A 20937-nucleotide genomic window follows, 5' to 3' on the forward strand; every position below is an offset into this window, starting at 1 on the left:
ATCTTGATGACTGAGGGCAGTGCTGTAAGGTGGGGTCAGGTTGGTGGAGGACCTTTGTCTTATGGATGTTTAGTGCAAGGCCCATGCTTTCGTACACCTCAGTGAAGATGTTAACGATGATTTGGAGTTCAGCCTCTGAATGTGCGCAGACGCAAGCATCATCCGCATACTGTAGTTCGATGACAGAGGATGGGACAGTCTTGGGTCTGGCCTGGAGACGACGAAGGTTGAACAGGTTCCCACTGGTTCTATAGTTTAGTTCCAGTCCAGCAGGGAGTTTGTTGAGTGTTGAAGTGGAGCATTGCAGCAAGGATGATCGAGAAGAGGATTGGCATGGTGACGCAGCCCTGCTTGAACCCGGTTTGGACGTTGATTGGGTCTGTGGTGGATCCATTGGTCAGGATCATGGCTTGCATGCCATCGTGGAGCAGGCAGAGGATGGCGACAAACTTTTGGGGGCAGCCAAAATGGAGGAGGACGCGCCATAGTCCCTCGCCGGTTAACAGTGTCAAAGGCCTTTGTAAGGTCAAAGAAGGCCATGTGCATGGGTTGGTGCTGTCCCCTGCATTTCTCTTGCAGTTATCGCGCCCTGAAGATCATATCTTTTGTGCCGCATAGTGGATGGAATCCGCACTGTGATTCTGGGAGGAGCTCCTCAGCCACAGGGAAAAGACGGCCGAGTAAGATTCTAGCGATGACTTTCCCAGTGGCTGACAACAGGGAGATTCTTCTGTAGTTGCCGCAGTCGGACTTGTCCCCTTTTTTAAAGATGGTCACGATTACTGCATCTCTCAGATCTGCCGGCATGCTCTCCTCCTTCCAGATGAGAGAGATGAGGTCATGCATTCGTGCCAATAGTGCCTCTCCGCCATACTTTAGTGTCTCAGCGGGGATTCCATCCGCACCCGTAGCCTTGTTGTCCTTGAGCTGACGGATGGCCTTTTCTACCTCGTGCAGGGCTGGGGTTTTGCTGAGATGGTGGTGGGTAGCATGCTGCGGGATGGAATCGAGGACACTTGTGTCAAAGGCAGAGTCGTCACACTCCACACCTGGAGTACTGCGTACAGTTTTGGTCTCTGTATTTAAGGAAGGATATACTTGCATTGGAGGCGGTTCAGAGAAGATTCACTAAGTTAATTCCATAGATGAGGGGGTTGACTTATGAAAATAGGTTGAGTAGGTTGGGCCTATATACATCGGAGTTCAGAAGAATGAGAGGTGATCTTATTGAAACATATAAGATAATGAGGGGACTCGACAAGGTGGATGCAGAGAGGTATTTCCACTCAAAGGGGAAACTAAAACTAGGGGGCATAGTCTTAGTATAAGGGGCCATCCATTTAAAACTGAGATGAGGAGAAATTTATTCTCTGAGGGTTGTAAATCTGTGGAATTCTCTACCCCAGAGAGCTATGGAGGCTGGGTCATTGAATATATTTAAGGTGGAGATAGACAGATTTTTGAGCGATAAGGATTATGGGGAGTGGGTAGGGAAGTGGAGCTGAGCCCATGATCAGATCAGCCATGATCTTATTGAATGGCGGAGCAGGCTCGAGGGACCAAATGGCCTATTCCTGCTCATATTTCTTATGTTCTTATTTAAATAATAATTAGTTTTTTTTATTCTCAACCAAAGTGGATAACCTCACATTTTCCCACATTATACTCCATTTGCCAAATGTTTTCCCACTCACTTAACTTGTCTATATCCTTTTACTGATTCTTTGTGTCCTTTAGCTACTCTCTTCCTTTTTATATACCCATAGAAGCGCTTACTGTTTGTTTTTATATTTCTTGCGAGTTTACTCTCATAATCTATCTTCTCTCTCTTTATTTTTTTAGTCATCCTTTGCTGGTTTCTAAATATTTCCCAATCCTCTGATCTACCACTAATCTTCACAACATTGTACATCTTTGTTTTCAATTTGATATCATCCTTAACTTCCTTAGTTAGCCACGGTTGGTTCATCCTTCTCTTAGAGTCTTTCTTTCTCACTGGAATATACCTTTGCTGAGAGTTATGAAATATCTCCTTAAATGTCTGCCACTGCTTTTATACGGTCTTATCCTTTGATCTATTTTCCCAGTCCTCTTTAACCAACTCTGTCTTCATATCTTTATAATTGCCTTTATTTCAGTTAAGGACATTAGTTTGAGACTCGAGTTTCTCACCCTTAAACTGAATTTGAAATTCCCTAGAGGATCCTTTGCAATAAGATCATTAACTAATTGTATCTCATTACACATTGCCAGATCTAAAATAGCCTGCTCCCTGGTTGGCTCCACAATGTATTGTTCTAAGAAACCATCCCAAATACATTCTATGAACTCGTCCTCAAGGCTACCTTTGCCAATTTGATTTGTCTAATCTATATGAAGATTAAAATCGCCCATGATTATTGCCGTAGCTTTCTTACAAGCCTCCATTATTTATTTATACTCTGTCCTACAGTGTAGCTACTGTTAGGGAGCCTATTGACTACTCCCACTAGTGACTTATTTCCCTTATTATTTCTTATTTCTACCTAAACTGATTCTACATCTTGATCTTCTAGCCAATATCATTTCTCACTAATGCACTGATCCCATCCTTTATTAACTGAGCTGCCCCACCTCCTTTTCCTTTCTGCCTATACCCTTCTGAAATGTCAAATACGTTGAATATTCAGTTCCCAACCTTGGTCACTTTGCAACCACGGCTCTGTAATGGCTATTCGATCACACTCATGTATTTCTATTTGTGCTGTCAACTCATCTATCTTGCTATCTTGTTACGAATGCTGCGTGCATTTAGGTAAAGAGCTTTTACTTTTTATTTTTATCATTTTTTCCTATGCTGACTCTACCTTCTGATGCACTCTTATGTTTATACATTCTGTCCCTTCTTGTCACACTCTGGTTATCATTACCCATATCGTTACCTTCCACTCTTGCCTTCTCCTTTCTTTTTGACTTTTTAAATTTCCCCTCACCTGAACCCTCCCCCCGGCCACTATTTAGTTTAAAGCCAATTCTTTAGTGAACAGGCCTCAACCCAAACCACTATTGAGTAGATTGGACCTATACTCTCTGGAGTTTAGAAGAATGAGAGGTGATCTCATTGAAGCATATACAATTCTGAAGGGGATTGACAGGGCAGATGCTGGGAGGTTGTTTCCCCTGGCTAGAGAGTCTAGATCTAGGGGGCATAGTCTCAGGATAAGGGGCTGGCCATTTAAAAGTGAGATGAGGAATTTAGATGGGGAAAGTAGTGTTGAGATTGAAGATCCGCCATGATCTTATTAAATGGTGGAGCAGGCGCAAAAGGCCGTATGGCCTACTCCTGCTCCTAATTCTTATGTTCTTACATTCTTACTACTAATTCAGCAATAATTGGTACTCAGGGCTCAACATTCCTCTTTCATTCCCCTGCCCCCCCCCCCCCCCCCCCACAAATAAGATAACTGCCTTTTTCTATGAAATTAGTGAACCTTTACTAACATTACTTGGACATGTGACATTGAAATGTACAGTTTTTGAGCATGCAATTTCATTAACTTCAATGAAAAATAGCAACAAATCATGGCATACCTATAATAATAGTCCATTCTCAAGCAACTAACAAGCCACTTAAAACAATATAAATGTCAAGAAGTTAGTTAAACCAGCTGTGATGTGTGCCATGTTTGATGAAAATGATTGAAGAGCAAATGGGAAAAAGCTGATTTAACAACAGGTCCCCTCAAATGCTTGGAATGGAATGATGCATGATAGTTTTGGTGCCTAGTCACAGCCCCTAAATATGCACAGAAGGTGATAAATATGCAAGAAAGACACTGAAGGGGTGAATACTGTCTCAGTGACTCAAAGGCTTTGGCTGGAAGGTTGGAAGAAGCTGCATGAATTAAAAAGAAGAGCACAAAGACTGAATCAAAGACTGAGTATTACTATAAAGTGTTAGCATAAGATGTATATGAAGGAAAGTGATAGTTAAAGATATATGCAAATAGACTCTGAACTGACATAGAAAAGTATTAGCAAGCTTGTAGCCACTATGGGGATGAAGTTCTACTTCCAGTGTAAGTAAGGTTTTTGTGCTGAATTACTGCTGCAGTCTTGCTCCTGTGCAGAAGTGCACTGACTGCCCCAAAACCTGTGATCCAGCAAGCAGCAATTCTGTCCATTAAGTCCAAAATAAAGAGATGTGTGCACTTAAAAACTAAGTGTCTGTATTTGGGAACAGGAGATGGATGCAAGAAGGATTGCTCAATTTGGCAGATCAGGGTACCCTCCCCAGAGGACATCAGTGCACCAGACGGAGAAGAAGACAACACACAAAGCAGGCTGGCAAGGAAACAGTACCCAACTGTACCATGGAGCCAGGGGAGAGCGGTGGGGTGCAAGGGTCGCTTGTCGCAAAGTGCTCTCCTCATGCCAAAACCTCACACAATCTTGCAGCTTGTTCCTTGCATCTTGTGCATACACCTGCCTCAGGCTGGGTGCAACTGTGAGATGTAATATAAAAAATATATGAACATTTTGCCAGATTCACAACAGGCCTTAACACCTGAAGCCATTTTAGAACAACCCAGCTGATTGAGACACAGTCGCTCTGGGTTGCAGGTTCTGTCCATGTCTGTCACTGCAATTATGCTGCTTCAACTTTCAACATTTCAAGATTATTTTTCTGCTGGGACAACCGGATACCACGTGGAGAGCTCAATCTCAACCGGGAGAGCAGCCACCCCTGTAGTATAAGAACATAAGGACATAAGAAATAGGAGCAAGAGTAGGCCATACAGCCCCTCGAGCCTGCTCCGCCATTCAATATCATGGCTGATCTGATCATGGACTCAGCTCCACTTCCCCGCCCGCTCCCCATAACCCCTTATCCCCTTATCATTTAAGAAACTGTCTATTTCTGTCTTAAATTTATTCAATGTCCCAGCTTCCACAGTTCTCTGAGGCAACGAATTCCACAGATTTACAATCCTCTGAGAGAAGAAATTTCTCCTCATCTCAGTTTTAAATGGGCGGCCCCTTATTCTAAGATCATGCCCTCTAGTTCTAGTCTCCCCCATCAGTGGAAACATCCTCTCTGCATCCACCTTGTCAAGCCCCCTCATAATCTTATACATTTCGATAAGATCACCTCTCATTCTTCTGAATTCCAACCTTTCCTCATAAGTCAACCCCCTCATCCCCGGAATCTTCTCTGTGAACCTTCTCTGAACTGCCTCCAAAGCAAGTATATCTTTTTGTAAATATGGAAACCCAAACTGCATGCAGTATTCCAGGTGTTGCCTCACCAAAACCTTATATAGCTGTAGTAAGACTTCCCTGCTTTTATACTCCATCCCCTTTGCAATAAAGGTCAAGATACCATTGGCCTTCCTGATCACTTGCTGTACCTGCATACTATCCTTTTGTGTTTCATGCACAAGTACCCCCAGGTCCCGCTGTACTGCAGCACTTTGCAATCTTTTTCCATTTAAATAATAACTTGCTCTTTGATTTTTTCTGCCAAACTGCATGGGCTAGAACCCCCATTTTTATGCTTACCGCCCCAAAATGGGCGTTATTTCCAGCGTGGGCGGTAAAAAAGGGTTTTCAGATCGCCGGCTTCTTGCCCATTTTCAAAACACTGAGTTTACATTTTTGAAAATGGGTGTTACCGCAGCGATATCAAATGGGTGGTAGCGTTAAATTTTTCTGACCTTTTGCCGTAAAGTATGGCCGTCCTTAGCAACGGCATAGCAACGCTCTATTCCTGCGATTCTGGAGGTCAAGGGTCATCATAACATGCGCAGAAGAGGAGACAGAGAGAGAGGGAGCTCAGATGTACTGAAACCGTGTGTGGCTGTGGTGTGTGCTGCTTTGGCTGTTGTGGGAGGCACAACGGAGATTCACCAGCAGCAAAAATCCCACTAAGCACCAAGAACATAGTTGGCATTGAGTTTTTGTCCAACAAATAATATATAAAATGGAAGGGATGAATGGGACCCTGGAGCTGGTAGCCAGGAACACTGGTGGCAGAGGGCTCCCAGTGGTTCCGGATTACCGTGAAGCACCCCCATTGCCAACCACATATGAGAGCCAGCAAGCAACGTCTTGCTTATAGCTCAGAGCATGTTCCCACCTCGGAACTGTCCTCTCCCGTATACATCCAAGCAGCGCTTCAGCCGTCACCGCCCCCCCGACGCCCCCCCCCGCCAATGAAGCATCACCTGAGGAGCACCTCGGCCAGGCGGCTTGGAGTCAGGAGGGAAAGGGGTAGAGGTGGGGAGAAGAAGAGGGGGACGGGGAAGGGTTGGTTTGTACAGAAATACTGATGATTTCAGAATAATGTTCGGTTTAAATGTTTTTTTATTTAACAATACCTGCAGCACATTGGCTCAGATAGCTGCACCATTACATGCCGGTAATTCCTTAACATCAAAGGGTATAATCACACTTAACTTCAATCAACGTAAACTTTAACTGTCACCAAGGTGATGCGCACCATTGATGTATGACCTACACACCCAGCAGTGTGTCAGCCTTGGAAATAACACCAACGTTCTTTCAGGCAAAGCAATCATTGATGAGCTCCTGACGTAAGGCTCTTGCAGCTATCATGCCACCATGGGCCCTTTCATGCAGTCTACAGGGGGGCGGGGGCGGGGGGCATGGCTTCAGCAGTAGCTTGATTGTCTGGGCCGATGTCAGCGTCCGCCTCCTTGTCCTCCTTTTTCTCTCTCTGGTGAGGTGGACTGTCAGACTCATCAGGCAATTCTTGTCCCCTCCTGATAGCCAAGTTATGTAGCATGGAGCACACCACTATGAATTGAGCTACCTGCTCAGGGTGATATTGGAGCTCACCTCCTGAGTGGTCCAGGCATCTGAAGCACTGCTTCAGCACTCCAGTGGTTTTCTCGACGATATTGCGAGTTGCTCTGTGGCTCTCGTTGTATCGCCTCTTGGCCTTGGTGTGGGTGTTTCGCAGGGGGGTCATCAGCCAGGTGGCAAGGCCATATCCTTTGTCCCCAAGCATCCAGCATTGACCTTGTGGCTCATTGTTAAACAAGTCAGATACAGTGCTCTCACACAGGATGTGTGCATCATGGATGCTGCCCGGAAATTGAGCATTCACTGCCAGTATAATTTGCTGGTGGTTGACAACCAGCTGAACATTCAGGGAATGGAATCCCTTGCGGTTCCTGAAAACCTCAGCATCCTGAAAAGGTGCCCGCATCGCGATGTGCATACAGTCTATTGCTCCCTGCACACTGGGGAAATTTGCAATTCTGGAGAAGCCCTCTCACTCTGTGCCTCCCTGGTCATAGGGAAGCTGATCAAGTCCCTCCTGCGTGCGTACAGGGCTTCAGTAACCTGTCTAATGCAACGATGTGTGGCATGCTGAGAAAGTCCACAAATGTCGGCAGCTGTGGCCTGAAAAGAACCTGAGACATAGAACGACAGTGCCATGGTGATTTTGACCTCGATGGACAGTGCAGTTCTGATGGTGCTGGCAGGCTGCAGGCCTGTCCTTATCAGCTGGCATACCTCAGTGAAAACCTCCTTGTGGAAGTGCAGTCTCCGAAGGCAGATGGTGTCGAGCAAGTCGAGGTAAGAATGCTTCTCTTTGTACTTGCGGAGGGTGTAACGTCTGGTCCTCCTCATCTATCTGTCACTTCATACACTGGGCACATAATGCAGTGCAACGTTCCTTCGGCGATGTCGACTCTGCTGCATTTATTTGGTCACCAAGAGAGGGTGAGAAAGGACAGGCCCCATTGCAGCAGCTCTCTGTTTGCCACCGATTGCAGACAAACGAGGAATGTCCCGATGAGCACACCTCTTCAATTCCAATTGGTCACAGTATGGTCAAGATGTTTTTAGAGATGTTCACATCAATTCCAACGACCTGCAGAGTACATCTGAACTCCGCCGAGGTTGAAGCACAGCAGCCTTTTAAAGGACGTGACATGTGATCTACAACATAGCGTCCATAACGCTGTGATTCGTTCCGGTTAGTTCCACTTTTTGTGGGTGTTTTTTTGAGCGAGCGAGGATATTGTGGACGATATGTGTGCGAAATGGTGAAATTGACGATGGGCGATCTCCATGGCCGCTAGTTTGGATAAAAATGCTCTTTACGACAAAAAACAGTCACCGGGCGCTAATATTGAATCTCGACATTATTTCTGCGCGGAAAGTAACGCTGGGCGATATTATGGGCGTTGAATTCGCCCATCCTGATGATTCCGCCCAAAAAAGTGGGCGGGCAGTAATATTTTTTCTCGCCGGTAAGCCCATTGGGAAAATAACGCTCGGCGATAAGTCTCCCAAAAAAGCCCGTCGGTTTCCATTTTGTGCCAAAATGGGCAATATCTGGGCATTATACGTCATTTCAGTGGTAAAATGGGCGTTAAGTGGGCGTTAGGCAGGCAAAAAAAGTGGAGGTTCTAGTCCCATGACCTCACACTTTCCAACATTATACTCCATCTGCCAAATTTTTGCCCGCTCACTCAGCCTGCCTATGTCCTTTTGCAGATTTTTTGTGTCCTCCTCACACATTGCTTTTCCTCCCATCTTTGTATCATCAGCAAAATTGGCTACGTTTCACTCAGTCCCATCTTCCAAGTCGTTAATATAGATTGTAAATAGTTGGGGTCCCTGCACTGATCCCTGCGACCAAGAAGCTTTGATGCGTTCAGTGCGTAATGGTGGGTCTGTGCCACCCATCCTGCTAACCGAGTGCTTAGCGTGGTGGCGGGGGCGGGCGGGGGGGGTGGTGGTAACCTTCCATTATAATCCTCCATTAAATTTATCCAACACATAAGGAGAATCGCTGGTCACGATGTGATCTCCTCTACAATGGGGAGACCAAACGCAGATTGGGTGACTGCTTTGCGGAATACCTCCGTTCAGTCCCTAAGCGTGACCCCGAGCTTCCGGTTGCCTGTCACTTTAATTCTCCGCTCCACTCCCACTCTGACCTCTCTGTCCTTGGCCTCTTACACTGTTCCAATGAAGCTCAAAGTAAGCTCGAGAAAAAGCACCTCATTGTTCATTTAGGTACTTTACAGCCTTCTGGATTCAATATTGAGTTCAACAATTTCAAACCAGAACCTCTGCCCCTATTTTTTTTTATTTTTTTCTCTTTCCCACTGCTGCTATTGATGATTCTGCTATTTCTATTTACACCCTATCTAGACTCATCTTTTATTTCTTAACTTGTCTCATTACCATCTCTTTCTGCCTTGCATCATCATCCCTTTTGTCTCTGTAATGTTTGCAGCTCCACACTGTGAACGCCTGTGTTACTGCATTTAATAAAGAGCAGGTCACCTGACCAGCAGGGGAAGGTTCCTGAACCTGCAGCCATTTTACAGGCTGTATGATGTGTGCTCTCTAAAGATATGGCATTTGGCGACGAGAATGGGAGCTAATCGGATAATACAAAGCTGAAATTTTTGTTGATGAAGGATTCAGCCAACTGACAGAGTCTTTGAGAGCTTCTCTGTTTTTGGAAACAGCTACAAATCCGAGGTAAATTCCGAGCACACCTGGTTAAACTGCCAGAGTCAAAATGGCTGCTCCTATGGGAGTTATAGGGCATGTGGGGTAATTTCAATGCGACCGTGAAAGTTTCAGAGCGTATGTGGATCGGATAGAAATGTTTTTCACTGCAAATAATATCATCGAAATTCCCAGTAATGAAGACAATAACCGGGCGGTGTTGGAACGAAAAAGAGCTATATTCTTAACTGAGGCCGGGCCTGAGTTATATGAAACGCTGATCAATTTGCTTGTGCTGGACAAGCCAAAGGATACAACGCTGGAACAGATTCTAACTAAGCTAGAACAACATTACAGTCCCATTCCATTAGAAATTGCTGAAAGTTATCGTTTCGGAATATAAAATCAAAGGCCGAAGAAAATATCAGTGAGTACATTGTAGCATTAAAAAAGCTATTTATTCACTGTAATTTCAGAGACTTTCAGAACCAAGCATTGTGAGACCGCTTTGTTTGTGGTATGAAAAATTATGCGATCAGAAGAAAGTTATTGACGACGCCTAACCTGACTTTTGATTTAGCTTGTCAGACAGCTAGGTCGATGAGCATGGTCGTCCAATATTCCCAAGAATTTCATACTAATTTCAGTCATCAGACAACTGAGGTGAATCGCCTGCAGGTTCAAAGTAAAAGGCGATGGAGCCCCAAAGTCTCAGAAACTGGAAATGGGAACAGAGCATTGACGCCCTGGTATCGGTGCCTGGGACAACACATTGCTCAAAGTTGTCCATATGTGAAGGCAGAGTGTTTCTTCTGCAGGAAAACTGGGCATCTTGTGAAGGCATACCGACTGAAGGGCAAACCAGCTTTCAAAGCTATCATAGAAATCCCCAGAGACTACATAGCATGGAAGAACAACAACAGGACGAGGAGATGTTAGAGTTAAACGTCGTCAGGAGCATGAGGTTAACGGGTGGCAATTCGAAAAGTATCATCATCCACATAGATGTTGCAGGATTCAAGATACCCATGGAAATCGACACTGATGCATCCGTGATTGTAGTATTGGAGTTGCTATACCTCGACAAATTGCGAGATTTCACATTGGAGAAAGCCAAGATAGAGCTGCGAGGCTACTCGGGAAAGAACATTCCGGTGGTAGGTCGTATCATCATAGGCAGTCCCTCGGAATCGAGGAAGACTTGCTTCCACTCCTGAAGTGAGTTCTTTGGTGGCTGAACAGTCCAATACGAGAGCCACAGACTCTGTCACAGGTGGGACAGTTAGTCATTGAGGGAAGGGGTGGGTGGGACTGGTTTGCCGCACGCTCTTTCAGCTGTCTGCGCTTGATTTCTGCATGCTCTGCGTTGAGACTCGAGGTGCTCAGTGCCCTCTCGGATGCACTTCCTCCACTTAGAGCGGTCTTGGGCCAGAGACTCCCAGGTATCAGTGGGGATGTTGCAGTTTATCAGGGAGGCTTTGAGGGTGTCCTTGTAGTGTTTCCGCTGCCCACCTTTGGCTCGTTTGCCATGAAGGAGTTCCGAGTAGAGCACTTGCTTTGGGAGTCTCGTGTCTGGCATGTGGACTATGTAGCCTGCCCAGTGGAGCTGATTGAGTGTGGTCAGTGCTTCAATGCTGGGGATGTTAGCCAGAATGAGGATGCTGATGTTGGTGCACCTGTCCTCCCAGAGGATTTGTAGGATCTTGCGGAGACATCGTTGGTGATATTTCTCCAGCAACTTGAGGTGTCTACTGTACATGGTCCATGTCTCTGAGCCATATAGGAGGGCAGGTATTACTACAGCCCTGTAGACCATGAGCTTGGTGGCAGTTTTGAGGGCCTGGTCTTCAAACACTCTTTTCCTCAGGCGACCGAAGGCTGCACTGGTGCACTGGAGGCGGTGTTGGATCTCGTCATCAATGCCTGCTCTTGTTGATAGGAGGCTCCCGAGATATGGGAGGAAGTCCATGGTGTCCAGGGCCGCGCTGTGGATCTTGATGACTGGGGGGCAGTGCTGTGCAGTGAGGACAGGACCTTTGTCTTACGAATGTTTAGCGTAAGGCCTATGCTTTCGTATGCCTCAGTAAATACGTCGACTATGTCCTGGAGTGCAGCCTCTGTATGTGCGCAGATGCAGGCGTCGTCCGCGTACTGTAGCTCGACGACAGAGGTTGGGGTGGTCTTGGATCTGGCCTGGAGATGACGAAGGTTGAACAGGTCCCACTGGTTCTGTAGTTTAGTTCCACTCCAGCGGGGAGCTTGTTGACTGTGAGATGGAGCATGGCGGCGAGAAAGATTGAGAAGAGGGTTGGGACAATGACGCAGCCCTGTTTGACCCCGGTCTGGACGTGGATTGGGTCTGTGATGGATCCGTTGGGAAGGATCACGGCCTGTATGTCATCGTGGAGCAGGCAGAGGATGGTGACGAACTTTTGGGAGCATTACCGTACCGGTGAAATACAAGGATCAAGTTCAGAGCTTGCCTCTATTAGTAGTGGCAGGAGACAAGCCTGCCTTACTCGGAAAAAATTGGTTGGGATCCCTGATGCTGGATTGGAGTGAGATTTTCATGTTGAAACGAGATTTGCGTCAAAGGATGACGTCATCAAGAATTATCCGAAGATGTTCTGTGAAACGGGCAGTCCGATCCAAGGCTTCAAGGCAAGTGTTAAGGTACAGAATGATGCTAGATCAGCTTGCTGCAAGCCATGTTCCGTACCAAATGCACTTAAGGAGAAAGTTGAGCAAGACTAGAGACTGAGAACATTATTTCTCAGATAGATCGATGTAATTGGGCTACACCCATTGTTGTTGTACCTAAGTCCGAGGGTAAGGTAAGATTGTGTGGTGATTATAAAGTAACTGTAAACCAGGTTCTAGAGGGTAATGTCCCCAATACATTGCCGAATATAGAAGATTTGTTCACAACACCGACAGGGGGCAGATTTTCTCTAAGTTGGATCTTACGAATGCCTACTTACAGCTTGAACTAAATGAGGAGTCCAAGTCATGCTTGACTATAAATATCCATCCAGGCCTATATCAATTTAATAGGCTACCACTTTGAGTGTCTTCCGCCCTGCTATATTCCAAAGGGTAATGAACCAGATTTTGCAAGGTATTGAAGGGGTAGTATGTTATTTAGATGACATACTAATTTCAGCAACAAATAGGCAAATTCATAATAACATATTGAATGAAGTCCTCAAACGGCTCGAAAAGCACAGAGTACGAGTGGCTGCTCGTAAGTGTGAGTTATTTCAAAACTCAGTGGAGTACTTAGGGTACAGAGTGGACAAAGATGGTTTACATTCAACCAAGGAAAAACTGGATGTAATCAGAAATGCACCCACTCCCAAGAATGTCACTGAACCTTGATCATTTTTGGGTCTTTTGAACTATTATAGGAAGTTCCTACCAAATTTGGCTACAGTATTACATCCACTGAATGATCTATTTAAAAAAAAACAGGTCCATTGGAAGTGGTCAAAAGAATGCAATGCAGCATTTGCGGAGTGTAAAAGCAACTTGGTAGAAAGCACCATGTTAGTTCACTATGACGTATCTCAGGAGATCAAGCTAGCATGTGATGCCTCTCCGTATGGACTTGGGGCAGTAATCTCTCATATATTACTTAGTGGGGAGGAGAGACCAATTGCTTTTGCTTCACGCACTCTCAGTGCCAGTGAGAGTAATTATGCGCAAATTGAAAGGGAAGCTTTGGCATTAATTTTTGGGGTCAAGAAGTTCCACAAATACTTGTATGGTCATAAGTTTACTTTTGTTATGAACCATAAGCCCCCGACAGCAATCCTCCATCCAAAGTCCCCAGTTCCAACATTAGCTGCAGCTCGAATGCAGGGATGGGCTTTGATTTTGTCAGCATATACGTATGATATTGATTACAGATGATCAGCTGATCACAGTAATGCTGATGCTATGTCTAGATTGCCTTCACCATCACAATTTACACCCAATAGAGAAGAGGTGTTCTATTTTTCATCTATCGATGAACTGCCAGTCACAGCTGAAGAGATTGGTAGAGCAAACAAATGTGACCCAGTGATGTCAAAGGTGTATGATTATATTGCAAATGGATGGCAAAACCAGGTAACAGACAAAGATATTCATCCATTCTTCATTCGTAGGAATGAATTACAATCTTTATCAACTGATATCATGTGGGGTGCAAGAGTGTTTATACCAAATAAATTCAGGTCCAAATTATTAGGAGACCTCTATGACCAGCACCTGGAAATGTGCTTGACCAAGAGTTTTGCATGCAGTTACTTATGGTGGCCAGGTCTTGATAAAGATATGGAGTACATCGTCAGTCAGTGTATGACATGTCAATCGGTAAGCAAGCAACCACCATCAGTACCATTACAGCCATGGACATGGCCTCCCAGGGTGTGGCAAAGGCTACATATCGATTTTGCTGAGCTAGAAGGACAACAATTGTTCACTGATAGCCATTCGAAGTGGGTTGAGGTGTTTCCAATGTGGAAAATAACAACAAGTAAAACATTAGACATTTTGCGAAGATTATTTTCTTCATTTGGCCTCCCAGAAGAAATTGTTTAGGATAATGGACCACAATTTCGTTCAGAAGAATTTGCACAGTTCACGAGCAAAAATGGTGTGAAACATACCAAGGTTCCACCATACCACCCTGCTTAGAATGGTGCAGTAGAGCTCACTGTACAGATTGCAAAACGTGCCCTCATCAAACAAATTGGACCACAAATGGGCTAATTTTCTAATAACGTATCATAGTACTCCTCACACAACTACTGGTAGAACACCAGCAAAGTTGATTCTCAAACGACAGCCACAAACCAGATTCTTGTTGTTAAAACCAAACTTGGCACAGTCCGTAGAAGAGACACAATTAAGACAGAAAGAGAATCATGAAAGAGGTAGAGTAAAAGAGAGAAGTGTGAAATTAAATCAGAAGGTGAGAGTGAAGAACCATCACCATAAATGGGTAAAGTGGTTACCAGGAAGAATGGTGAAGATATGTGGTCCGCGCACATATTTGGTCAAGATGTTTGATAATGGACGGGTTAGGTTTGTTCACATTGATTATATTTTACCCACAGACATGGAAGTAGTTGAGAGTGGGAGTGATTCAATTATTTCTGACTCATCAGATAGTTTTGATATACTAGTAGCATATCCTACATACAATGTACTGGAAACAAATCCAAGAGAAAGTCAGAATTTAAGCCTGAGTCCGAGTCAGGAAAACAAACAGTCTGAAGTTAGAGAGAGTTCAAATGGAAATCAAGGGCATCCCTTGGAGGAAAACTTCCCTCAGGATCAGCCTCGAATGAGTTTAAATTCGACACCATGTTTGGAAGGTTCTGTTCGAGAGCGAAGGTATCCTCTTCGAACAGAAAACAAGTGGTTAAGCTTGATTTGTAAATATGGCAAAATAAATCCATATCCTTTGTTATGTATAACCATGCAAGTTATGTATGATGATTGTTTGTTATAATAACTTCTTCATTAAGTAGGGAGAAGTGTAATGTCTGCAGCTCCACACTGTGGACACCTGTGTTACTGCATTTAATAAAGAGCAGGTCACCTGACCATCAGGGGAAGTTTCCGGAACCTGCAGCCATCTTACGGGCTGTGTGATGTGTGCTCTCTAAAGATATGACAGTCTCTTAATCTCTTCTGCCTTCCACCCTATCACAGATATTTCCTTATGTTCCTTCCTCCCCTTCCTCCTTTCCCTGCCCCTACACCGGCTTAAAAACCTGTTACATCTCTAACTTTTCCCAGTTCTGCCGAAGGGTCATCGACCTGAAACATTAACTTTGTTTCTCCACAGATGCTGCTGAGTATTTCCAGCATTTTCTGTTTTTATTTCAGATTGCAGCATCCGCAGTATGCAGCTTTTGTATAAGAAAAATCTCTTTGTTGCTTAGCTTACACAAAGAACAAACAGAATGCTGAGTGCCAAGATTGAAATATCCATTTCAAACACACCCATACATCTCCCTTCTCAGTGTTGTACAGCTCGTGTACAATTCATAGACCGTGCGCTGCAATTGGTCCCTTGTTAGTAAGGTTTGTAAAAATTGTTTAAAGTAAAGATGAGTATCACATCTCCAATGTATTTCAAAACTTATACCGGGTTTAGCTGGACCAAAGTGAACCTTTTGCCTTGTTCCATATACTATTTAAAAACCCCTTAATGGAATTATGTTAGTGATGAACAAAATGTTTCCTATAGTCTGAAAGTTCCTGGCCTGTGTTGTAGAATGTCTCGGAGTAGAATCATTGTACAGATCCCTTGGTTTAGAAACTCATGTATGTAGGCTTTTACAAAGACAAAGCATTTTGGTCTAAGACCATTTTCGGGCCCATACTCATCTGTCTGGGGTGCCTAAGAAAAGGGCTCTATGAATTTATAAGTGGGACCAACGCCATTGCAGATTGGGTGCAAGCCATCCAATTGCCATATTGGTATACTTTTCACCTGTTTTACGCTTGATAAACTGGTGTTCATTTTGTGTAGCATTTCAGCTTCGAACCACAGCCATACAGATCCCTGATAAATGATGTATATTTCCTGCACAAGTGATGTCTGGCCCTTGTATGATATATAGAACGTGCACTGTAATTGGGCCATAACTAATTACTTATTTATCTGTTTTTTTTTCTCCACGTTTATTGGTGTTGATGGGAATCATTTTTATAGCTCCCTTACATACTGTGAAAGAATATCAACAGTTAATTTAGAAAATAAAAGGATCGCATGATCTAAATATTTATTCAGCATAACTTCTTTGATTTCATTTCATTTAATTGGACTCTTTAACATTCTCTGCAGGTAACAGCCAGCGAGGTGCTTCAGTTCCTCAGTGCCCAGCTGTTGTATCTACAAGATAAAAGTGGTAACTCTTCTGAAAGAATAGTCTCAGTTGCTGATTCTCTGTTTCATACAGCTGATTGGTTGTTTGAAGCTCAGGAGTCCGAACCTTCAGCAACCACGTGCACCACTGGAAAGGTAAAATATCTATGCGAGCGCTGTTCACTCTGTGTGTGACTAAGGATAGAGAAGGAAAGTGTATGGGGGAATACACGCACATCATAAATAAAACGTGCATTCATATCATCCTTTTATTATGCTGAAATATCTCAAAGTGCATTACACAATGAACTATTTTTGAAATGCAACGACTGATACGTGTCAAATGTGATGGGGCTAAAATTCCGGCCTTGCAGGGTCCGTACGGAATACATATGGACCCGGTGAGGCCTTGCAAAAGCCGATTTTTGGCGCGCAGTGTGCATGTGCAGAAAACCGGCTTTTCTGACCTGTCAAGTTTTGGCTTGACAGATCGAACGTATCCCTGCAGCCAGGACATTCGCGCAGGCGAGATTGGGCTATTTGCTCAACTCTTGCCCAGCAAATGTCCTTAAAACTCTTGCGCCTGGTAAAAGCTGGCGCATAGCCTACTTTTACTAGCGTAAGAGTTTTAAAACATATAAAAATAAAATTTAAATACACATTTTTATGTTAAAAAACCCTGTCCATTAAGATAAGTTTATTTTAAACCCTATTAAAACACTTACAATTTTTTTTTTTCTCGCAACATTTAATTAACTTTAATTTCAATTAATTTTAAAGATGGTTTTAAAGGTGGTTTTTAAAAATTTTTATGAACTCGGGGATGCGGAGTTCTCATTGCTATCAATGAGAATACTGTATCGTGATTGGTTGTCCAGTCACACGTGACTCCAACTTCTACGTGCAAACTTCGAGGACGGGGACACGGTCCGAAGCGCAGAAAAAGAAGGCCTTCCACTGGAATCTCAGCCGCCTCCGGTACCACCAGCTACATCCATAAACAATTCTCGGGTCGGAGGCGTTCGTCCGAAGGAAGCCTCCGGCCCGAATTTCAGGCCCAATATGTTAATATAAATCCACGTCACACTATCCGTCTCCTTTTGTATATCAACAAATGGACGATTCAAAGCGAACATTACAAATTGCTGTAATTTTGAATATCTTAAGTAATAAACAGCTACAAAATAAAGTGTAATTTGCAAAATAGTTAAAGTTAAAATTACTAATATTCTGAAAGATTTGTTTTTGTTTCATGGAATACACCATATAATCCTGCCAAACACCTGTCTTACTGATCCGATAAAATAATTACCCCAATAATATGCCCTAACACCAGTCCATCGTACACTGGAGCACCTCGGACTTAACTACAAGCATGAAGAAGGTGACTGTCAAATTTCACCAGTGATTCTGCTGGTTGATTGAACTTGGCAACCTTGTTGACCACATGTGCAGTTAAGTCAGCAGATTCAAATTTCTGGCATTTTGGCAGCCTGCAGTTGATTGGTGGAGGGAGTGGGGGTGTGGGGGGGGGGTGCAGGGCTCCCTGGAAAATGGGGCTTTTGACAAAGAGCAGCACATAACTGCAGATCTTCTGTCACACACTTTATTTTAATTATAATTTCTGATTCATATCTATATATTTTTACCTGTTTCAAGATCTACAAAAGCATTCATTGGGCTGCATTTTAATAAATTACAGTACCTCAAAAGTTCAACTTAATGCATCAATTAGCTATGAATTCAGAATTCAGATTTGCCAGAATTTTTCTGAATTAACTTCATTCAAGCCTATTTGGTTTGGGTGGCCATTGCTAACTGTCTGAAGTTATTTCCCCTGATTTCATCCATTTGGGCTCTCCAATTTTCTCTGCGTGTAAATGTCAATGAAATGCTCTGTTCCCGAGCAACTTGTTATATCTACACGCATTCTTGCCAAGGGACTAAAAATTCTTGACTATGTACAACTGAAAGCTTGGGAAGGTTTAATCCAAATCCAGAGTTTGTGTTCAGATCTCCCATTTGATGGAAAGTTGTTTTCAGCCGTACAACCTACATCTGTAATCTGACCATGAGCTACACGCTGAAAATCATCATCATAGGCAGTCCCTCAAACGAGGATGACTTGCTTCCACACCAAAAGGAATGAGTTCACAGATGTTTCAATGAAGGACCCGATATTCCAGTCCTGTACTCCAGGGGTGGAAGATGCCTGTGCGTGGATTTTTTTAATGTGTGACATCCGTTGCACATCAGCCACCACACGGGCTTGACAGAGCTCGGCCTTTATCCAGTGGCAAGGGTTAACCAGGACGACTGCAGACCAAGCTCTGCTACATGGACTTAGTGTGCACACATATCGCAGTGTGGGCTGGCCCATGCTGCCCCTGGGCCCTTGGCTCTTCTGGGCCCTGTATCCTCATTTGCCGCACCTCCGCCACAATCTGTCGCCGCTCCTCCGCCACAAACATTCACCGCACCTCTACTACCATCTGTCGCCGCTCCTCCGCCACAAACATTCGCTGCATCTCCGCCACAATCTGTTGCTGCTCCTCCGCCACAAACATTCACCGCACCTCTACTACCATCTCTCACCACTCCTCCGCCACAAACATTCACCACATCTCCGCCACGATCTGTCGCCGCTCCTCCGCCACAAACATTCACCACATCTCCGCCACAAACATTCACCACATCTCCGCCACAAACATTCGCTGCACCTCCGCTACCATCTCTCACCATTCCTCCACAGCAAATGTAATACGAAGACTCTGATCCCACATCATTAAAAGGACGAGATTCTATTGTCCCTGTCCATAAAAGGACAAGTGGTAATGTTTGGATTTAAATTGTTTCCAAAATTTTTTGCTGTATATTATCAAGCTTTATGAGTCACTACACATGTGCAAGAAAATGCACTTAACTCCACTGGTCGGCACCACATTGACTAAAATGAGAGAGATTCACAACAATCCAGTAACTCTGATACCAATTAACAGCATTTGCACCAGAAGCGAAAAGCTATAGAGAAGCACACATGGCTCTCACCAACTCATTCATATTGAGTGATATAGATGAAATGAGGAAGAAAAATGTCTTGAAAATGCGCGAAGAAATAATGATTATTGTCAATGCTTTCAATAGATGATGAAAATGGCAAACAATTTGATAGAGTCTCTGGAGAAAATACAAACTATGCTTTTGACCACGATAAAGGAAGGAAATAGCCCAATCATTAGGCAAGGATCGAAAGTTAGCATATACCTGAGCAGGTAATTCATTGCCATTGTTACCGAGAGTTAAAGCCTTAAAAAAATGTAAGTGTTTACCATAAATTGAAATTTTGGGGGTAATTTTGTGAGGCTTCTTATTAGGAAGCTGCTTTTTGTTCTTTTTAGGCTGGTGTAGAGGACAGACATTTAAAATAGTCATGTGACATTCACCTTTCTGCAATTTTAGCAGAGATGTTAAACTATTTCAAATAAATAGGGTAATACAGCCATTAGAATAGCAGGTAAAAGAATGTCATGCAAACATGTTAAGGGTTCGCCTGCAAATATTGCCAATGGAGCTTTCGAGCTTTATATTTTTGTATGGATTCTTTTTGCTTTATGGATTTCCAGTACCATATCAGTCATTCAAACTGGATTCTTGCTGGATAATCCTTGTACATTTTTAGTTTTAATCATCTTTGGTCCCACCTAGCTGTGTGAACAATATAGTGTCTGATTCATGTTTGGTTAACAATAACCACATATGGGGGCCAAAATTGGTGACCTTACTGCCCACTGCCGCCGACTGCTGGCGAGTTTTTTCACCGCTCTCCGCTCAGTGACGATTCCTCCAGGTCTGCATCCGGCGGGAGGGGAGTACCGCCGGGAACCGCCCGCTGACGGCTGCTGATGGCCAAGTCGTGTAAGTGACCTCCCATCCGCTGAGCAGTGCGGGCGGGAGTCGGTGGGAGCAGGGGGGGAAGGACTGCTGCATGGAGGCAGGTCTAACCCCGACGGTACGTAAGAAGAATTGCAAAAAAAGGTTAGTGAACACTTTTTAATTACATTTTTTGTAAGTGTTTTACTTGTATGGGGTCCCCTGAAGGTCTTATGGTGATTTTTTTTATTGTGAATATTTTTATTTTTCAGTGTCCCCACCCCCTCCCGGGCCCGACTCAATCCTCAGCAGCACTTTGGCGAGGAACGCATTTGCCACCGAGATTGAGAGCTCCCGGCCGCTGCTGCCCAGATTGATGGTGTAAGCCGTTATTTTGCCGCCGGCGGTACTGCCATGTCTTTTAGAGAGATCTTCCTGGCAAAGTACCAAAGTCTCAGCGGCCATCGGCAGGCCTTTGGGTGGCACTTGGGCGGGCCTTGACTTCTACCAAGTTCGGGCCCATAATTTCTCCAGCTTTGTTCCATTTCCCTGAAGGACATGACTGATGCTGGGGTATGGTTCTATCGGTGCTGGCAGCTTTCTGGTTGCTTGCACAAAGGGCATGTGTCCCTACACAGTAAGTGTTGCTGAGCAGTTTAACTGGGGGAGATCTAATGGACCACATTTTAGGAACCAGTAGTTTTATACTCTTTATATAG

The 20937-nt window shown here is 44.2% G+C and overlaps 1 protein-coding gene across 1 annotated transcript in view; it reads left to right on the plus strand.

Annotated features, from left to right (window-relative positions):
• The window catches only part of LOC139278207 (polycystin-1-like protein 2), a 159534-nt gene that overhangs the window by 42576 nt on the left and 96021 nt on the right, over positions 1–20937 (plus strand). Inside the window, exons 9-10 of the mRNA XM_070896855.1 lie at positions 16328–16504; positions 19493–19620. Coding sequence (XP_070752956.1) covers positions 16328–16504; positions 19493–19620 — 305 coding nt within the window. The remainder of the gene's footprint in view (positions 1–16327; positions 16505–19492; positions 19621–20937) is intronic.

This window comes from Pristiophorus japonicus, chromosome 13 (genome assembly GCF_044704955.1).
Source record: "Pristiophorus japonicus isolate sPriJap1 chromosome 13, sPriJap1.hap1, whole genome shotgun sequence".
Lineage (NCBI taxonomy): Eukaryota > Metazoa > Chordata > Chondrichthyes > Pristiophoridae > Pristiophorus > Pristiophorus japonicus.